Source organism: Tachyglossus aculeatus, chromosome 1, assembly GCF_015852505.1.
Source record: "Tachyglossus aculeatus isolate mTacAcu1 chromosome 1, mTacAcu1.pri, whole genome shotgun sequence".
Lineage (NCBI taxonomy): Eukaryota > Metazoa > Chordata > Mammalia > Monotremata > Tachyglossidae > Tachyglossus > Tachyglossus aculeatus.
In genome coordinates this window covers 104,248,012-104,270,230 of record NC_052066.1, presented here as the reverse complement: position 1 = coordinate 104,270,230, position 22,219 = coordinate 104,248,012, and the positions used below count along the sequence as shown (strand labels likewise).

Genomic DNA, 22,219 nt, shown 5'->3' with positions numbered 1-22,219 from the left:
TCTCCCCCTTTTAGACTGTGAGCCCACTGTTGGGTAGGGACTGTCTCTATGTGTTGCCAACTTGGACTTCCCAAGCGCTTAGTACAGTGCTCTGCACACAGTAAGCACTCAATAAATACGATTGATGGTGATGATGGCATGCCCCTGCTAGAAGGAATCCTACCTCAATTCTTGCTCTCACTTCTGCGTCGCCTTTGCAGTTGGATCTGTACGCTTTAAGCACTTGATATTCACTCCCTCCGCTAGCCTCACAGCATTTATGTCTATTTTCTTACACTCTGCCATTTTCTCTATCGTCTTGATTTTATTTTATTTTATTTTATTTATTTCTGTCTCTCCCTCTGCACTTGGATCCGTGACCTTCGGACATTTGATATTTGCCCCGTCCCCAACTCCACTACGCTTATGTACGCATCTTTAAAATGGGGATTAAGACTGTGAGCCGCCCGTGGGACAAACTGATCACCTTGTAACCTCCCCAGCGCTTAGAACAGTGCTTTGCACATAGTAAGTGCTTAATAAATGCCATTATTATTATTATTTAAATTGTATGTATAAATTATTTACATTAACGCCTGTTTCCCCTTCTAGATTGTAAACTTGTTATTGAAAGGAAATGTGACCGCTAATTCTGCTATAGTATACCCTCCCAAGTGCTTAGTATAGTGCTCTGCACCTGACTGATTAATAAATTGTATTCTTTCATTCATTAAATAGTAATAATTATAATGATGGTATTAAGTGCTTACTATGTGCAAAGCACTGTTCTAAGCGCTGGAAGGATACAAGGTGATCAGGTTGTCCCACAGGGGGCTCACAGTTTTAATCCCCATTTTCCAGATGAGGTAACTGAGGCCCAGAGAAGTGAAGTGACTTGCCCAAAGTCACACAGCTGACAGTTGGTGGAGCTGGGATTTGAACCCATGACCTCTGATTCCAAAGCCCGGGCTCTTCTTCTAGACTGTGAGCCCACTGTCTCTATATGTTGCCAACTTGTACTTCCCAAGCGCTTAGTACAGTGCTCTGCACACAGTGAGCGCTCAATAAATACGATTGATTGATTGATTGATTGATTTCCACTGAGCCACGCTGCTTCTCTGTAGTTTTTGAGCACTTACTGTGTGCAGAGCACTGTACTAACAGCTTGGGAGACGACAGTCAAGGGACACAATTCCTTGCCCATTACAGTCTAGAGGGGGCAAGACAGACATTAATATAAATAAATTATTCATTCATTCATTCATTCGTATTTATTGAGCGCTAACTGTGTGCAGAGCACTGTACTAAGCGCTTGGGAAGTACAAGTTGGTAACATATAGAGACGGTCCCGACCCAACAGTGGGCTCACAGTCTAGAAGTCCTGTGGGGCTGGGAGTAGGGGAGAACAGAGGGAGCAGGTCAGGGTGATGGAGAAGGGAGTGGGAGAATAGGAAAGTGGGGGGCTTCATTACGGAAGCCTTCCTGGAGGAGATGTGCCTTCATTCTTTCATTCAATCGGATTTACTGAGCGCTTACTGTGTGCAGAGCACTATACTAAGCACTTGGGAAGTACAAGTCGGCAACATATAGAGACGGTCCCTACCCAACAACGGGCTCACAAAGTCACAGAACCTTTGATAATAATAATAATGGTATTTGTTAAGCGATTACTATGTGCAAAGCACTGTTCTAAGCGCTGGGGAGGTTACAAGTTGATCAGGTTGGCCCATGGGGGGCTCACCGTCTTGTTGCCGACTTGTAATAATAATAATAATAGCATTTATTAAGCGCTTACTATGTGCAAAGCACTGCTGTAAGCGCTGGGGAGGTTACAAGGTGATCACGTTGTTCCACGGGGGGCTCACAGTCTTAATCCTGTATATATGTATGTATATATATATATATATGTATATATGTTTGTACATATTTATTACTCTATTTATTTATTTTACTTATACATATCTATTCTATTTATTTTATTTTGTTAGTATGTTTGGTTTTGTTCTCTGTCTCCCCCTTTTAGACTGTGAGCCCACTGTTGGGTAGGGACTGTCTCTATATGTTGCCAACTTGTACTTCCCAAGCGCTTAGTACAGTGCCCTGCACACAGTAAGCGCTCAATAAATACGATTGATTGATTGATTAATCCCCATTTTACAGATGAGGTAACCGAGGCCCAGAGAAGTGAAGTGACTTGCCCAAAGTCACACAGCTGACAGTTGGCGGAGCCGGGATTTGAACCCATGACCTCTGACTCCAAAGCCCGGGCTCTTTCCACTGAGCCACGCTGTTTTGAAGTGGGGGGAGAGTAATTGTCGGATTTGAGGAGGGAGGGTGTTCCAAGCCAGAGGCAGGACACGGGCGAGAGGTCGGTGGCGAGATAGATGAGACTGCAGCACAGTGAAAATAATAATAATAATAATAACAATAATAATAATAATAATGGCATTTATTAAGCGCTTAGTATGTGCAAAGCACTGTTCTAAGCACTGGGGAGGTTACAAGGTGATCAGGTTGTCCCACGCAGGGCTCACAATCTTAATCCCCATTTTACAGATGAGGGAACTGAGGCCCAGAGAAGTGAAGTGACTTGCCCAAAGTCACCCAGCTGACAAGTGGCGGAGCCGGGATTTGAACCCACGAATTCTGACTCCAAAGCCCAGGCTCTTTCCACTGAGAAGGTTAGTGTTGGAGAAGGAAAGTGTGCGGGCTGCGTTGAATTCATTCAATCGTATTTATTGAGCGCTTACTGTGTGCAGAACACTGTACTAAGCGCTTGGAAAGTGCAATTCAGCAATAGAAGTACAGTGCTCTGCACACAGTAAGCGCTCAATAAATACGATTGAATGAATGAATGCAATTCAGCAATAGAGACAATCCCTGCCCACAACAAGCTTACAGTCTGCGGGGGGGGGGGGGGGGGAGATAGATGTCAAACCAAGTAAATATTGTTTTTTAAACATCATTTAAACAAGCATTTTCAATCGGTAAAATGAAGGTTACACTTCTCTGTGCCTCAGTTACCTCATCTGTGAAATGGGGATGAAGACTGTGAGACCCCCGAGGGACAACCTGATCACCTTGTAACCTCCCCAGCGCTTAAAACAGTGCTTTGCACATAGTAAGCGCTTAATAAATGCCATTATCATCATCATCATTTTAAACATCGTTATAAATATGTGCCTGAGGAACTGCAGGAAAGACTATCTTGTTAAACCGGAACTTTTTATTTTGTTTAAATCAAGAAGGTATGTTGCTGGTATTGCTTTACAACCAACTCGCAATAATTGTGGCGGATTTTTAACACTTGTTGATATGTCAGAGGCTTCGGGACAAGGTTTCTCCACCAGCTCCGGGGCTCAAAGAAAGTATTAATTTGGCCAATAAAACTCTTTTTAACCTTCAGCCCATGTTTGAGTCAGTGCTCCATTAATCCAAAGAACTGTTGTAAGGGAGGATTATCCGAATCCAAGCTTCTATCCAAGATCAGCGCAGACTGGATTAAGACTTTGACACTCAGCTTCATCATATTCATCAGGTCGGGCCGCTCTTCCATCATTTGGCATTTCCTTGTTTTGGCCGAGCGGTCACCGCCGCCTGGGAGTAAGCAGCGTGGCTCAGTGGAAAGAGGCCGGGCTTTGGAGTCCGAGGTCATGGGTTCAAATCCCGGCCCCGCCAATTGTCAGCTGGGTGACGTTGGGCAAGTCGCTTCGCTTCTCCGGGCCTCAGTTACCTCCTTTGTAAAATGGGGATTAAGACTGTGAGCCTCCCGTGGGACAACCTGATCACCTTGTATCTTCCCCAGCGCTTAGAACAGTGGTTTGCACATAGTAAGTGCTTAACAAATACCATCTTATTATTATTATCGAAGGTTCCGTGACTGTGTATTTATTACTCTATTTATTTATTTATTTATTTTACTTGTACATATCTATTCATTTTATTTTGTTAGTATGTTTGATTTTGTTCTCTGTCTCCCCCTTTTAGACTGTGAGCCCACTGTTGGGTAGGGACTGTCTCTATATGTTGCCAACTTGTACTTCCCAAGCGCTTAGTCCAGTGCTCTGCACACAGTAAGCGCTCAATAAATACGATTGATGATGATGATGATGTGTGAGCCCGTTGTTGGATAGGACCGTCTCTAATAATAATAATAATAATGATGGCATTTATTAACCACTTACTATGTGCAAAGCACTGTTCTAAGCGCTGGGGCGATTACAAGGTGATCAGGTTGTCCCACGGGGGGATCACAGTCTTAATCCCCATTTTACAGATGGGTAACTGAGGCCCGGAGAAGCGAAGCGACTTGCCCAAAGTTACCGAGCTGACAATTGGCGGAGCCGGGATTTGAATCCATGACCTCTGACCCCAAAGCCCCGAGCTCTTTCCACAATTATCAGCTGTGTGACTTTGGGCAAGGTGCTTTGCTTCTCTGGGCCTCAGTTACCTCCTCTATAAAATGGGGATTAAGACTGTGAGCCCCCCGTAGGACAACCTGATCACAGCGCTTAGAACAGTGTTTAACAAATACCATCTTATTATTATTATTATTATTGAAGGTTCTGTGACGGTGTGAGCTCGTTGTTGGATAGGACTGTCAATAATACTAATAATAATAATGATGGCATTTATTAAGCGCTTACAATGTGCAAAGCACTGTACTAAGCGCTGAGGTGGTTACAAGGTGATCGGGTTGTTCTCTGGGGGCTCACAGTCAATCCCCATTTTACAGATGAGGTAACTGAGGCCCAGAGAAGTGAAGTGACTTGCCCAAAGTCACACAGCTGACAATTGGCAGAGCCGGGACTTGCACCCATGACCTCAGACTCCAAAGCCCGGGCTCTTTACGTTGCAGACTTGTATGGCCCAAGGGCCACCGAGACGGCCGACTTGAGGGCATTCTCATAGCCGGCCGATAAATTTTCGGACGTCTTCTTGGCCAATGAGAAGATGGTGGCAGACCACCCCTCATTCATTCATTCAATCGTATTTATTGAGCGCTTACTGTGTGCAGAGCACTGTACTAAGCGCTTGGGAAGTACAAGTTGGCCACATATAGAGACGGTCCCTACCCAACAGCGGGCTCACAGTCTAGAAGGGGCGTGGCTCGGTGGAAAGAGCCCGGGCTTTGGAGTCCGAGGTCATGGGTTCTAATCCCGACTCCCCCAACTGTCAGCTGTGTGACTTTGGGCGAGTCACTTCACTTCTCTGGGCCTCAGTTTCCTCATCTGTAAAATGGGGATTAAGACTGTAAGCCCCACGAGGGACAACCTGATTACCTTGGATCTACCCCAGCGCTTAGAACAGTGCTTTGCACATAGTAAGCGCTTAACAAATGCCATCATTATTGTTATCGACAAGTAGGGTGCAAAATAGGTTAGTCGGTGTAAATCGGCCGCAGGGTTCTTGTACCCAGGGTGGTGACGCAGATAGGAAAAATGACTCGGAGACGTGAGTTCAGATAGAGCAGTAAAGAAGGAAAGTGGCTACCTGCCCGTTCACCTCCCGGGAGAGGTACGAGTGACAAGCAGCCCCGATCCCATTCTCACTGTGTCTTTTATTGAGTTACAGCAACATGGGAGCGGAGCATTTGGGAATTTCAGGAATCCAATTAGGACCAACAGGATGTTACAAATTCTCGTTATTCTCTGTGGAAGTGCCTTGTGCAGGTTGTTGTTATCTGCCCCACGGCCTTGCATAGATAGGTGTTACTGGCCTTGAAGACATCTGTTGCCGAGCCTTGCGTTAAATACAAAAAAAAGGAGTTGTTCTCACGGCCTGCACAAAATGGAGGGTTACTGTCAGCATACACAAAATGGAGTCAGTCATGTCAAGTCCGCTAGTGGACAACAATTATTATTACATATCTTGTGCGTATTTACTATTCTGTTTATTTTATGATGTGCACATAGCTATAATTCTATTTATTCTGATGGTTTTGACACCTGTCCACATGTTTTGTCTTGTTGTCTGTCTCCCCCTTCTAGACTGTGAGCCCGTTGTCGGGTAGGGACCGTCTCTATATGTTGCTAACTTGTCCTTCCCAAGCGCTTAGTACAGTGCTCTGCACACAGTAAGCGCTCAATAAATATGACTGAATGAATGAATACGATTGAATCATTCATTCAATCGTATTTATTGAGCACGATTGAATCATTCACTCAATCGTATTTATTGAGCACGATTGAATCATTCATTCAACCGCATTTATTGAGCGCAATTGAATCATTCATTCAACCGTACTTATTGAGCGCTTACTGTGTGCAGAGCAGTGTACTAAGCGCTTGGGAACTACAAGTTGGGTTGAATGAATGAATGAAACCTGTGAGCAGCACGTGGGACAACCTGATGGCCTTGTATCATTCCCAGGGCTTAGAACAGTGCTTGGCACATAATAAGCGCTTAGCAAATGCCATTATTATTTATTATTATTAATAAATGTGGGTGAGTGGAATACCTCCTTCCCTTCCCCACGGCACCTGTATATATGTATGTATGTTTGTACATATTTCTCTATTTATTTATTTATTTATTTTACCTGAACATATCTATTCTATTTATTTTATTTTGTTAGTATGTTCGGTTTTGTTCTCTGTCTCCCCCTTTTAGACTGTGAGCCCACTGTTGGGTAGGGACTGTCTCTATATGTTGCCAACTTGGACGTCCCAAGCGCTTAGTACAGTGCTCTGCACACAGTAAGCGCTCAATAAGTACGATTGCTTGACTGAATACGACCCCGCAACTGCTCCCCACGTCGGAATTGAAACGCATGCGCACATACATCCCGGCGGGGCGCATGCGCGCGCCTACACCTCACACCCCCCCGCCCCCCCCCCCGGCGCAGCACATGCGCACAAATATCCCCGGCGGGCCGCATGTGCGCAAACCCTCCCCGCCCCCGGCGCGGCGCATGCGCACACTCCACCCCTTCCCCCTCCCCCCCGAGCGGCGCATGCGCATATACAGCGCCGGCAGACCGCATGCGCGAACACCCCCCACCTCCCCCCCCAGCGCAGCGCATGCGTACAAGCCGCGCATACAGCCCCTCCCCTTCTCGCCCCCGGCGCAGCGCATGCGCACACAAATCCCCAGCGGGCCGCATGCGCGCACACACACCCAGAACTACCTCTCCCCTCCCCCACCCTCCGGCGCGGCGCATGCGCACACACATCCCCGGAGGGCCGCATGCGCGCGCGTGTACACACACACACACACACACACACACACTCTCCACCCCCGCCCCACCCCGACGCGGCGCATGCGCACACACACATATCCCCGGCGGGCCGCGTGCGCGCGCACCTCCCCCCACACCCACCCCAGCGCGGCGCATGCGCACCTACATCTCCGGCGGGCCGCATGCGCGCGCACCCACCTCTTCCCTCTCCCCTGCCCCTGGCGCAGCGCATGCGCACCCACACATCCCCGGCGGTCCGCTGCCGCGTCTTTTGTCCCTGCGGGGCTACCGTAGCCGGGACTGTCCGGGCTCTCCGGCTCCCTCTGGCGGGCGGCCGGGGCTCGGCATTCATTCATTCATTCATTCATTCAGTCGCATGTAGTGAGCGCTTCCAGCGTGCGGGGCAGTGTACTGAGCGGAGCCCCGTTTGGAGCGATGGGCGACCTCTCGGAGCGGAGGGTGCAGCTGGCCCTGCTGCTGTCGTTCGCCTCGGGGGTCCTGGTGGGCTGGCAGGCCAACAGACTCCGCAGGCGCTTCCTCCAGTGGAGGAAGCGCCGGCTGCAGGACAAGCTGGACGCCGCGCAGAAGAAGCTCGATCTGGCCTGATCGGCTCCGAGCCCCAAAAAGCTCCGACCTCTGCAAGCTCCGACCTCTCTGCAAGCTCCGACCTCTCTGCAAGCTCCGACGTCTCTGCAAGCTCCGACCTCTGCAGCTCCGACCTCTGCAAGCTCCGACCTCTGCAAGCACCGACCTCTGCAAACTTCGACCTCTGCAAACTCCGAGCCTTGCAACTAGGACCTTGGCAGTTCGGAGCCCTGCAACTAAGTACCTCTGCAGCTCCGAGCCTTGCAAGTAGGACCTCAGCAGCTCCGAGCCTTGCAACTAGGACCTCAGCAGCTCCGAGCCTTGCAACTAGGACCTCTGCAGCTCCAAGCCTTGCAGCTAGGACCTCTGCGGCTCCGAGCGTTGCAAGTAGGACCTCTGCGGCTCCGAGCGTTGCAAGTAGGACCTCTGCGGCTCCGTGCCATGCAACTAGGACCTCTGCGGCCCCGAGCCTTGCAAGTAGGACCTCTGCAGCTCCGTGCCTTGCAACTAGGACCTCAGCAGCTTCGAGCCTTGCAACTAGGACCTCAGCAGCCTCGAGCCTTGCAACTAGGACCTAGGCAGCTCGGAGCCGTGCAACTAGGATCTGTGCAGCTTGGAGCCTTGTAGCTAGGCCGTCTGCAACCTCGGAGCCCCGCAAGCTCGAAGCGTTGTACCTCGGAGCCGTGCAATTAGGATCTTTGCAGCTTGGAGCCTTGCAGCTAGGCCGTCTGCAAGCTCGGAGCCCCGCAAGCTTGAAGCGTTGCAAGTAGGACCTCTGCAGCTTGGAGCCTTGTAGGTAGGCCGTCTGCAAGCGTGGAGCCCCGCAAGCTCGAAGCCTTGCAACTAGGACCTCTGCAGCTCGGGGCCTGCAACTAGGATCTCTACAGCTTGGAGCCTTGCAGCTAGGCCGTCTGCATGCTCGGAGCCCCGCAAGTTCGAAGCCTTGCAACTAGGACCTCTGCAGCTTGGAGCCGTGCAACTAGGACCTCTGCAGCTTGGAACCGTGCAACTAGGACCTCTGTAGCTTGGAGCTTTGCAGCTAGGCCGTCTGCAAGCTCGAAGCGTTGCAGCTCGGAGCTCTGTAGTCTCGAACCGTTGCAGCTCGGAACTCTGCAGTCTCGAACCGTTGCAGCTCGGAACTCTGCAGTCTCGAACCGTTGCAGCTCGGAGTTCTGCAACCTGGAAAAGTTGCAGCTCGGAGCTCTGCAACCTCTTAAAGTTCCAATTCGGAGCTCTGCAACCTGGAAACGTTGCAGCTCGGAGCTCTGAAACCTGGAAAAGTTGCAAGTCGGAGCTCCGCAACCTCTTAAAGTTGCAACTCGGAGCTCGGCAACCTGGAAAAGTTGCAGCTCGGAGCTCTGCAGTCTCGAAGCGTTGCAGCTCGGAGCTCTGCAACCTAGAAAAGTTGCAGCTCGGAGCTCCGCAACCTCTTAAAGTTCCAACTCGGAGCTCTGCAACCTGGAAAAGTTGCAGCTCGGAGCTCTGCAACCTGGAAAAGTTGCAGCTCGGAGCTCTGCAACCTGGAAAAGTTGCATCTCGGAACTCTGCAACCTGGAAAAGTTGCATCTCGGAGCTCTGCAACCTGGAAAAGTTGCATCTCGGAGCTCTGCAACCTGGAAAAGTTGCATCTCGGAGCTCTGCAACCTCTTAAAGTTGCAACTCGGAGCTCTGCAACCTCGAAAAGTTGCAGCTCGGAGCTCTGCCACCTCGGAGTCTTGCAGCTGGGAGTCCTGCAGCCCGGCCAACCCCCGGTGAGTGGGCCCCAGGCATGGAATTCGTTAAGCGCTTACTATGCACCAGACGCTGTACTAATCACTAAGTAAGTGCGACACTTGTAAAGCGCTTACTATGCACCAGACACTGTGTTAATCACTAAATAATTGTGGCACTTGTTAAGCGCTTACTACGCACCAGACACTGTACTCATCATCACTAAATAATTGTGGCACTTGTTAGGCGCTTACTATGCACCAGACACTGTGCTAATCACTAAATAACTGTGGCACTTGTTAAGCGCTTACTATGCACCGGACACTGTAGTAATCACTAAATAACTGTGGCATTTGTTAAGCGCTTACTATGCACCAGACACTGTACTAATCACTAAATAATTGTGCCACTTGTTAAGCGCTTACTACGCACCAGACACTGTACTCATCACTAAATAATTGTGGCATTTGTTAAGCGCTTGCTATGCACCAGACACTGTAGTAATCACTAAATAAGTGTGGCACTTGTTAGGCGCTTACTACGCACCAGACACTGTACTAATTACTAAATAATTGTGGCACTTGGTAAGCGCTTACTATGCACCAGACACTGTATTAATCACTAAATAACTGTGGCATTTGTTAAGCGCTTACTATGCACCAGCTGTGTGACCTTGGGCAAGTCACTTAACTTCTCTGAGCCTCAGTTCCCTCATTTGTAAAAATGGGGATGAAGACTGTGAGCCCCAAGTGGGACAACTTGATCACATTGTATCCCCCCCAGCGCTTAGAACAGTGCTTTGCACGTAGTAAGCGCTTAACAAATGCCATCATTATTATTATTACTAATCACTAAATTGTGGCATTTGTTAAGCGCTTACTACGCACCAGACACTGTATTAATCACTAAATAACTGTGGCATTTGTTAAGTGCTTACTATGCACTGTACTAATCACTAAATAATTGTGGCACTTCTTAGGCCCTTACTATGCACTAGACACTGTACTAATCACTAAATAACTGTGGCATTTGGTAAGCGCTTACTATGCACCAGACACTGTACTAATCACTAAATAATTGTGGCATATGTTAAGCGCTTACCACGTGCCAGGCACTGTACTAAGCCGTGAAGTAGATACAAGCTAATCGGGTTGGACACAGTCCCTGCCCCATACTGAGCTCACAGTCTTAATCCCCATTTTACAGATGAGGCAACTGAGGCACAGAGAGTAATAATAATAATGATGGCATTTATTAAGCGCTTACTATGTGCAAAAAACTGTTCTAAGCGCTGAGGAGGTTACAAGGTGATCAGGTTGTCCCACGGGGGGCTGTCAGTCTTCATCCCCATATTACAGATGAGGGAACTGAGGCCCAGAGAATAATAATAATAATAATAATAATGATGGCATTTATTAAGCGCTTACTATGTGCCAAGCACTGTTCTAAGCGCTGGGGAGGTAACAAGGTGATCAGGTTGTCCCACGGGGGGCTCACAGTCTTCATCCCCATTTTACAGATGAGGGAACTGAGGCACAGAGAAGTGAAGTGACTTGCCCAAAGTCACACAGCTGAGTAATAATAATTGTGGCATTTGGTCCCCACTGTTGGGTAGGGACTGTATATGTTGCCAACTTGGACTTCCCAAGCGCTTAGCACAGTGCTCTGCACACAGTAAGCGCTCAATAAATACGATTGCTTGATTGATTTGGTAAGCACTGTACTAAGCAGTAATAGTTTTGGTGTTCATTAAGCACTTACTATGCTTCTGGCACGGTACTAAGCACTAATTAATTGTGGCATTTGGTAAGCACTTATTATATGCCAAGCACTGTACTAAACACTTGTAATCGTGGTGTTTGTTAAGCACTTACTATGCGCCAGGCACTGTATTAACCACTGTTAATTGTGGTATTTGTTAAGCGTTTACTATGTGTCGGGTGCTTAGTACAGTGCACTGGAGTAGATACAAGGTAATTGGGCTGGACACATTCCCTGTCCCACATGGGTCTCACAGTCTTTTCATTCATTCAACCGTATTTATTGAGCTCTTACTGTGTGCAGAGCACTGTACTAAGCGCTTGGGAAGTACAAGTTGGCAACATAGAGAGCCGGTCCCTACCCAACAGCGGGCTCACAGTCTAGAAGGGGGAAACAGAGAACAAAACAAAACATATTAAAATAAAATAAATAGACTAGTAAATATGTACGAGTAAAATAAATAGAGTAATAAATATGTACAAAGCATATTCATTCAATCGTGTTTATTGAGTGCTTACTGTGTGCAGAGCACTGTACTAAGCGCTTGGGAAGTCCAAGTCGGCAACATATAGAGACGGTCCCTACCCAACAGTGGGCTCACGGTCTAGAAGGGGGAGACAGACAACAAAACAAAACATGTTAACAAAATAAATAGAATAGTAAATATGTACAAGTAAAATAAATAGGGTAATAAATCTGTACAAACATATATACAGGATTTGGTGCAAGCCGGCAACATCTGGAGACGGTCCCTACCCAACAGTGGGCTCACAGTCTAGAAGGGGGAGACAGATGACAAAACCAAACATATTAACCAAATAAATAGAATAGTAAATATGTACAAGTAAAATAGAGTAATAAATCTGTACAAACATATATACAGGATTTGGTGCAAGCCGGCAACATCTGGAGACGGTCCTTACCCAGCAGTGGGCTCACAGTCTAGAAGGGGGAGACAGACAACAAAACCAAACATATTAACAAAATAAAATAGAATAGTAAATATGTACAAACAAATATACGGGATTTGGTGCAAACCGCCAACATATAGAGACGGTCCCTACCCAACAGCGGGTTTACAAGTCTAAAAGGGGGAGACAGACAACAAAACAAAACATATTAACAAAATAAAATAAATAATAATAGTAATAATGGCATTTGTTAAGCGCTTACTATGTGCAAAGCACTGTTCTAAGCGCTGGGGAGGTTACAAGATGATCAGGTTGTCCCACGTGGGGCTCACAGTCTTAATCCCCATTTTACAGATGAGGGAACTGAGGAAATAGAATAGTAAATATGTACAAACATATATACGGGATTTGGTGCAAGCCGGCAACATGTAGAGACGGTCCCTACCCAACAGCGGGCTCACAGTCTAGAAGGGGGAGCGAGACAACGAAACAAAACATATTAACAAAATAAAATAAATAGGATAGTAAATAATGTGCAAGTAAAATACATAGAGTAATAAATCTGTACAAACATATATACAGGATTTGGTGCAAGCCGGCAACATAGAGAGACGGTCCCTACCCAACAGCGGGCTCACAGTCTAGAAGGGGGAGCGAGACAATGAAACAAAACATATTAACAAAATAAAATAAATAAAATAGTAAATAATGTACAAGTAAAATAAATAGAGTAATAAATCTGTACAAACATATGTACAGGATTTGGTGCAAGCCGGCAACATAGAGAGACGGTCCCTACCCAACAGCGGGCTCACAGTCTAGAAGGGGGAGACAGATGACAAAACAAAACATATTAACCAAATAAAATAAATAGAATAAATATGGAGCACTTCACAAATTTGCATGTCATGCTTGCGCAGGGGCCGTGCTAATCTTGTCGGTATCATCATTCTAATTTTAGTATATGTGCTGCAGAAGCAAGTCTTCATCCCCATTTTCCAGATGAGGGAACTGAGGCCCAGAGAAGTGAAGCGACTTGCCCAAGGTCACACAGCAGACAGGTGGTGGAGTGGGGATTCGAACCCATGACCTTCTGAGTCCCAGCCCTATGTTCTAGCCACCGCGCCAGGCCGCTTCGGGTTGGACACGGTCCCTGTCCCACGGGGGGCTCACAGTCTTCATCCCCGTTTTCCAGATGAGGGAACTGAGGCCCAGAGAAGTGAAGTGACTTGTTCAAGGTCACACAGCAGGCAAGCGGCGGAGCCGGGATTAGAACCCAGGTCCTTCTGATTCCCAAGACCCTGCTCTATCCACTAGACCATGCTGCTGCTCAATATCTACTTAAGGACCATAATGATTAATTATTGTAGTATTATTAGAAGCAGCGTGGCTCAGTGGAAAGAGCCCGGGCTTTGGAGTCAGAGGTCATGGGTTCAAATCCTGGCTCCTCCACTTGTCAGCTGTGTGACTTTGGGCAAGTCACTTCACTTCTCCGGGCCTCAGTTCCTTCATCTGGAAAATGGGGATTAAAATTGTGTGAGCCCCCCGTGGGACAGCCTGATCACCTTGTAACCTCCCCAGTGCTTAGAACAGTGCTTTGCACATAGTAAGCGCTTAATAAATGCCGTCATTAGTATTAGTATTATTAGTATTAGTATGCTAGGAGCAGTATAAATACATTAGGGCCAAACAGCTGAACAAATGATGGAATGTGCAAAAAGATCACTAAATGAAAATTCATGGCCCTGAATGCTCCGGTGAAGGCGCCTAGGAGATGGCCCTGGAGGCCGAGGACCTGGATTCTAATCCCGCCTCGGCCACTTGACCGCTGTGTGACCTTGGGTAAGTCACTTCACTTCTCTGTGCCTCAGTTCCCTCATCTGTAAAATGGGGATGAAGACTGTGAGCCCACCGGGGGACAACCCTCATCTGTAAAATGGGGTGAAGACTGTGAGCCCCACGTGGGACAACCCGATCACCTTGTATTTCAATCAATCGTATTTATTGAGCGCTTACTGTGTGCAGAGCACTGTACTAAGCACTTGGGAAGTCCAAGTTGGCAACATATAGAGACGGTCCCTACCCAACAGTGGGCTTACAGTCTAGAAGGGGGAGACAGACAACAAAACAAAACATATTAACAAAATAAAATAGAATAGATATGGCGCTCAGAACAGTGCTTCGCACGTAGTAAGCGCTTAACAAATGCCATCATTATTAGTAGTATTCTCTGTGTCTCGGTGCTCTCCCCCTCGTCCCCCTCTCCACCCACCGCCTTACCTCCTTCCCTTCCCCACAGCACCTGTATATATGTATATATGTTTGTACATATTTGTTACTCTATTTACTTATTTATTTTACTTGTACATATCTATTCTATTTATTTTATTTTGTTAGTATGTTTGGTTTTGTTCTCTGTCTCCCCCTTTTGGACTGTGAGCCCACTGTTGGGTAGGGACTGTCTCTATATGTTGCCAACTTGTACTTCCCAAGCGCTTAGTACAGTGCTCTGCACACAGTAAGCGCTCAATAAATGCGATTGATGATGATGATGATAATACCAGTTCTCCCTCCCTCGGCAGCCCCATGTGGGTTAGGAATCAGGTCTGATTATGTTGTATCTACTCCAGCGCTTGGAACCGTGGTTGACACAGAGTAAACGCTTAACAAATACTACAGTTAATATTATTGTTATTCTTCCAAAATCAAATAATAATAAGAAGAATAATGGCATTTATTAAGCACTTACTATGTGCCAAGCACTGTTCTAAGCACTGGGGAGGTTACAGGGTGATCAGGTTGTCCCACAGAGGGGCTCAAAGTCTTCATCCCCATTTTACAGATGAGGGACAGAGAAGTGACTTGCCCAAAGTCACCCAGCTGACAAGTGGTGGAGCTGGGATTTGAACCCACGACCTCTGCCTCCCAAGCCCTGGCTTTTTCATTCATTCATTTCATTCAATCGTATTTATTGAGTGCTCACTGTGTGCAGAGCACTGTACTAAGCTCTTGGGAAGTACAAGTTGGCAACAAGTTGAGAAGCAGTGTGGCTCAGTGGAAAGAGCACGGGCTTGGGAGTCAGAGGTCATGGGTTCGAATCCTGGCTCTGCCACATGTCTGCTGTGTGACCTTGGGCAAGTCACTTAACTTCTCAGAGCCTCAGTTCCCTCATCTGTAAAATGGGGATGAAGACTGTGAGCCCCATGTGGGGCAGCTTGATCATCTTGTATCCCCCCCAGCACTTAGAACAGTGCTTTGCACATAGTAAGCGCTTAATAAATACCATCATTATTGTTATTATTATAGCATATAGAGACGGTCCCTACCCAACTTTCCACTGAGCCACGCTGCTTCTCTGGGGTCTGAGAGGGCTGTGGGCGAATAATTTTCATTAGGGGACCTAACGGCGGTTCACTTCCCTTCCCTATTTTTCTGGAGCTGGGGTATCTAAATAATAATAATGATGGCATTTGTTAAGCGCTTACTATGTGCAGAGCACTGTTCTAAGCGCTGGTGGGGGGGGAGAATACAAGGTGATCAAGTTGTCCCACATGGGGCTCACAGTCTTAATCCCCATTTTACAGATGAGGTAACTGAAGCTCAGAAAAGTAAAGTGACTTGCCCAAGATCACACAGCAGACGTGGTGGGGGTGGGATTCGAACCCATGACCTCTGACCCCAAAGCCCGGGCTCTTTCCACTGAGCCACGCTGCTTCTCTAAATGACACCTAGGGATCCCTCAGGCTCACAATCTTAATCCCCATTTTCCAGATGAGGGAACTGAGGCACAGAGAAGTGAAGTGACTTGCCCAAGGTCCCACAGCAGACAACTGGAGGAGCCAGACGTGGGACAACCTGATCACCTGTATCCTCCCCAGCGCTTAGAACAGTGCTTTGCACCTAGTAAGCGTTTAACGAATACCACAATAATAATTATTATTATTCAATCTTATTTATTGAGCGCTTACTGTGTGCAGAGCACTGTACTAAGCGCTTGGGAAGTACAAGTTGGCAACATATAGAGACGGTCGCTACCCAACTTTCCACTGAGCCACGCTGCTTCTCGGGGGTCTGAGAGGGCTGTGGGTGAATAATTTTCATTAGGGGACCTAACGGCGGTTCACTTCCCCTCCCTTTTTTTCTGGAGCTGGACTAGACTGTGAGCCCACTGTTGGGTAGGGACCGTCTCTATATGTTGCCAACTTGTACTTCCCAAGCGCTTAGTACAGTGCTCTGCACACAGTAAGCGCTCAATAAATACGATTGAATGAATGAATGAGGGGGGGGCTGCTGGTTTCCATGGTGACGGGAAAAGGCCCGGCCTCGGGCCTCGTCTGAGCCCGCTGTTGGGTAGGGACTGTCTCTATATGTTGCCAACTTGGAGTTCCCAAGCGCTTAGTACAGTGCTCTGCACACAGTAAGCGCTCAATAAATACGATTGAATGAATGAATGAATGAGGGGGGGGTCTGCTGGTTTCCATGGTGATGGGAAAAGGCCCGGCCTCGGGCCTCGTCTGAGCCCGCTGTTGGGTAGGGACTGTCTCTATATGTTGCCAACTTGGAGTTCCCAAGCGCTTAGTACAGTGCTCTGCACACAGTAAGCGCTCAATAAATATGTTTTGTTGTCTGTCTCCCCCTTCTAGACTGTGAGCCCACGGTTGGGTAGGGACCGTCTCTATATGTTGCCAACTTGGACTTCCCAAGCGCTTAGTACAGTGCTCTGCACGCAGTAAGCGCTCAATAAATATGTTTTGTTGTCTGTCTCCCCCTTCTAGACTGTGAGCCCACGGTTGGGTAGGGACCGTCTCTATATGTTGCCAACTTGGACTTCCCAAGCGCTTAGTACAGTGCTCTGCACACAGGAAGCGCTCAATAAATACGAGTGAACTGAATTGAATTGGGGTATCCAAATGAAACCTAGGGACCCCCTCAGGCTCACAATCTTAATCCCCATTTTCCAGATGAGGGAACTGAGGCACAGAGAAGTGAAGTTACTTGCCCCAGGTCCCACAGCAGACAGATGGAGGAGCCAGACATGGGACAACCTGATCACCTGTATCCTCCCCAGCGCTTAGAACAGTACTTTGCACCTAGTAAGCGCTTAACGAATACCACAATAATAATAATTATTATTCAATCTTATTGAGCGCTTACTGTGTGCAGAGCACTGTACTAAGTACTCTTCTAGACTGTGAGCCCGCTGTTGGGTAGGGACCGTCTCTATATGTTGCCAACTTGGACTTCCCAAGCGCTTAGTACAGTGCTCTGCACACAGTAAGCACTCAATAAATACGATTGAATTGAATTGAGGTATCCAAATGAAACCTAGGGACCCCCTTAGGCTCACAATCTCAATCCCCATTTTACAGATGAGGGAACTGAGGCCCAGAGAAGTGAAGTGACTTGTCCAAGGTCCCACAGCAGACAAATGGAGGAGCCAGACATGGGACAGCCTGATCACCCGTATCCTCCCCAGTGCTTAGAACAGTGCTTTGCACCTAGTAAGCGCTTAACTAATACCACAATAAGTATTATTCAATCTGATTTATTGAGCGCTTACTGTGTGCAGAGCACTGTACTAAGTACTCTTCTAGACTGTGAGCCCACTGTTGGGTAGGGACCGTCTCTGTATGTTGCCAACTTGTACTTCCCAAGCGCTTAGTACAGCGCTCTGCACACAGTAAGCGCTCAATAAATACGATTGAATGAATGAATGAATGAATACCAAGTGCTTGGGAAACTACAGTATAACAATAAACAGACACATTCCCTGCCCACAACAAGTTTACAGTCGTGGATGAAGGACCCACGTGTACTAAAGGAGCCTAAATGACCCGAATCGTATTTATTGAACGCATACTAAGCGCTTGGGAAAGTACAGAGTTGCTAGACATATTCCCCGGAGTTAATTCACCTTCGGAAAGTGAGCAAAACAAATTTCCAACAAAGGGATGCGATCCGGGCTTAATGGTGCCAGAGTTAGTCTTCTAGACTGTGAGCCCATTGTTGGGGAGGGACCGTCTCTATATGTTGCCAACTTGTCCTTCCCAAGCGCTCAGTACAGTGCTCTGCACACAGTAAGCGCTCAATAAATAAGATTGAATTTAGAAACCTGGCAACATGCAGCCCTTTGAAATAAAGAGTGGATTTTTAACGATGCAAGACTGCAGAATGAGGAAAGTAGCGGGTGTAGGCAATGTTCAAAAGTGAGAGTTGGGCATAAAAATAAGAAGTGAAAAAGTGTGTTTGTGGTTCTGGAATTATTCTACTTCCATTCAATCGTATTTATTGAGCGCTTCCTGTGTGCAGAGCACTGTACTAAGCGCTTGGGACGTCCAAGTTGGCAGCATATAGAGACGGTCCCTACCCATACTCTACTTTGATACAGGATTACCAAAAAAGTCAAAATCTTGTCTTCCCACGGCTCTTTGGCAGTTCACTCCCTTGTCCTCTTCCAGAAATTTATTCCAGTTTGATAGTTTCCTTTATTTCTGAATTTGGTTAATCGTCCCTTACATTTTTACAATCGATAGTATTTCCCGAATGCCTACTCTGGGTAAAACACTGTACTAGGCACTTGGGAAAACGCGAATAGAGTCCCAAAACACAATCCTTGCCCTTATGAAGTTTACAATCATGAGGGATTGACAACAATATTTGTCTTGCTATTGCATGGTATTTATGTTGTCAATTTAAGGTAAGACATTTTCCCAAAACACAATCTTTGCCATTCTGAAGTTTACAATCACGAGGGGCCTTACCTCCTCCCCCACCTTACCTCCTTCCCCTCCCCACAGCACCTGTATATTTGTATATATGTTTGTACGGATTTATTACTTTATTTATTTATTTTACTTGTACATATCTATTCTATTTATTTTATTTTGTTAGTATGTTTGGTTTTTTTCTCTGTCTCCCCCTTTTAGACTGTGAGCCCACTGTTGGGTAGGGACTGTCTCTATATGTTGCCAACTTGTACTCCCCAAGTGCTTAGTATAGTGCTCTGCACACAGTAAGCGCTCAATAAATACGATTGATTGATTGATTATTACTCTATTTATTTATTTATTTTATTTATACATATTTATTCTATTTATTTTATTTTGTTAATATGTTTTGTTGTCTGTCTCCCGCTTCTAGATGATCGAATGAATGAATGAACATATAGACAACAATATTGACAACAATTTTTGTCTTGCTATTACTTGGTATTTATGTTGTCAATTTAAGGTGTGACATTTTCCCAAAACACAGTCCTTGCCATTATGAAGTTTACAGTCACGAGGGGCCTTAGCTCCTCCTCCCGCCTTACCTCCCTCCCCTCCCCACAGCACCTGTATGTGTTTGTACGAATTTATTACTCTATTTATTTATTTATTTATTTATGCATATTTATTCTATTTATTTCATTTTGTTAATATGTTTTGTTTTGTTCTCTGTCTCCCCCTTCTAGACTGTGAGCCCGCTGTTGGGTAGGGACCGTCTCTATATGTTGCCAACTTGGACTTCCCAAGCACTTAGTACAGTGCTCTGCACACAGTAAGCGCTCAATAAATATGATTGAATGAATGAATGAATGAACAATATTTGTCTTGCTCTTGCATGGTATTTGTGTTGCCAAGGTATGACTCTATTTTATTTGTACATAGTTATTCTATTTATTTTATCTTGTTAATATGTTTTGTTTTGTTGCCGTCTCCACCTTCTAGACTGTGAGCCCACTGTTGGGTAGGGACCGTCTCTATACGTTGCCAACTTGGACTTCCCAAGCGCTTAGTACAGTGCTCCGCACACAGTAAGCGCTCAATAAATATGATTGAGTGAATGAGTGAATGAACAATATTTGTCTTGCTATTGCATGCTATATATGTTGTCACGATATGACTCTATTTTATTTGTACATATTTATTCTATTTATTTAACTTGGTTTATATGTTTTGTTTTGTTGTCTGTCTCCCCCTTCTAGACTGTGAGCCCGCTGTTGGTTAGGGACCGTCTCTAGATGTTGCCAACTTGGACTTCCCAAGGGCTTAGTACAGTGCTCTGCACACAGTAAGCGCTCAATAAATATGATTGAACGAATGAATTAATTAACTATTATTGTTAACTGCGTGGTATTTATGTTGTCAATTTAAGCTATGACATTTGAAGTTAATAACTCGATTAACTTTTATTTTATTTTAACAGCTTGTTGAAGAAGGATGCCGAAAACAGAACAGCATGATCTCCTGATGCTTTGTGAATTATTAAAAAAAAATAAATATTTTTTGAACAATCGAACCTTACTTTTGAAAGGAGATGTTTTCTAGATTGCTCGTCCATTTCCCCATTTACTGTTGCCCTTCTAGGGTTAATGTCATCGGGTAGATTGTGCCTCCTTTAATTCCCATTCTGCCCCCTTTAATTCCCCAGCTCTCTCTCTCTCTTTCATTCCCCTTATTCAGTCTATCCCAGGGGAAAGAGCACAGACCTGGAAATCAAGAGGATCTGAGTTCTAATCCCAGCTCCGCCGCTTGTCTGCTGTGTGACCTTGGGCAAGTCGTTGAGCTTCTCTGTGCCTCAGTTACCTCGTCTGTAGAACGGGCATTGAGACTGTGAGCCCCAGGTGGGACACAGACTCCGCTGAACCTGATTAGCTTGTATCTTTATGTTGCCAACTTGTACTTCCCAAGCGCTTAGTACAGTGCTCTGCACACAGTAAGCGCTCAATAAATACGATTGATTGATTGATCTACCCAAGTGCTTAGTACAGCGCCTGGCACGTAGTAAGCGCCCAACACATACCATTCAAAAAATCCTCGTGGTTTTTCACCCAAACTTTTCCAAGGCGAGCCCCATCCTCTCCATCCAAATGGCCACCATATGATGATGATGATGATGGTATTTGTTAAGCACTTAATACGTGCCAGGCACTGTTCTAAGCACTGGGGTAGATACAAGGTCATCAGGTTGTCCCACGTGAGGCTCACAGTCTTAATCCCCATTTTACAGATGGGGTAACTGAGGCACAGTGAAGTGACTTGTCCAGAGTCACCCAGCTGATAACTGGCGGAGGCGGAATTAGAACCCATGACCTCTGACTCCCAAGCCCAGGCTCTTTCCACTGAGCCACGCTGCTTCTCTGTATGATGGCAGAGGTCACATTGACTACTATAATAGACTGAGCCCCCTTTTTCCTCTCCCCCTCCCCATCCCCCCTACCTTACCTCCTTCCCCTCCCCACAGCACCTGTATAAATGTATATATGTTTGTACATATTTATTACTCTATTTATTTCACTTGTTCATATTTATTTTATTTATTTTATTTTGTTAATATGTTTTGTTTTGTTGTCTGTCTCCCCCTTCTAGAGTGTGAGCCCGCTGTTGGGTAGGGACCGTCTCTATATGTTGCCAACTTGTACTTCCCAAGCGCTTAGTACAGTGGTCTGCGCACAGTAATCGATCAATAAATGCGATTGAATGAATGAATGAATGACCGTCTCTATATGTTGCCAACTTGGACTTCCCAAGCGCTTAGTCCAGTGCTCTGCACACAGTAAGTGGTCAATAAATATGATTGAATGAATGAAGTACTGTAAGAAAAAAAAGATAGTGGCATATGTTAAGTGATGATGAGGGTATTTAAGTGCTTACTATGTGCCAAGCACTGTTCTAAACACTATGGGGTTACAAGGTGATCAGATTGGGGCTCACGTGGGGCTCACAGTCTCCATCCCCATTTTCCAGATGAGGTAACTGAGGCCCAGAGAAGTTAAGTGACTTGCCCGAAGTCACACAGCTGACAAGCGGCGGAGTCGGGATTAGAACCCATGACCTTTGACACACAAGCCCACGTTCTTTCCACTGAGCCACACTGCTCTAAGTTCAGGGAGAGCCATGATCATTAACGACAAAATGTTTGCATTTAAAAGTAATCCATCTATATAAATGACATAAGTAGGGAAAGGAATCTGATCATCATCAATCATCATCAATTGTATTTATTGAGCGCTTACTATGTGCAGAACACTGTACTAAGCGCTTGGGAAGTACAAATTGGCAACATATAGAGACAGTCCCTACCCAACAGTGGGCTCACAGTCTAAAAGGGG

At 46.2% G+C, this 22,219-nt stretch overlaps 1 protein-coding gene and 1 non-coding gene across 2 annotated transcripts; one reads left to right on the top strand and one right to left on the bottom strand.

The window, feature by feature from the left end:
* Window positions 1-7,568: 7,568 nt before the first annotated feature.
* On the top strand, window positions 7,569-20,404 carry MTLN (mitoregulin). Its single transcript, XM_038747289.1, has 2 exons — window positions 7,569-9,495; window positions 20,314-20,404. Exon 1 carries the CDS (start codon window positions 7,595-7,597, stop codon window positions 7,763-7,765), a length of 171 nt encoding a protein of 56 aa, XP_038603217.1. The 5' UTR covers window positions 7,569-7,594; the 3' UTR covers window positions 7,766-9,495; window positions 20,314-20,404.
* On the bottom strand, window positions 13,002-13,107 carry LOC119933483. Its single transcript, XR_005452551.1, has one exon. It is a non-coding gene; the product is annotated as a U6 spliceosomal RNA (small nuclear RNA).
* Window positions 20,405-22,219: the final 1,815 nt, after the last annotated feature.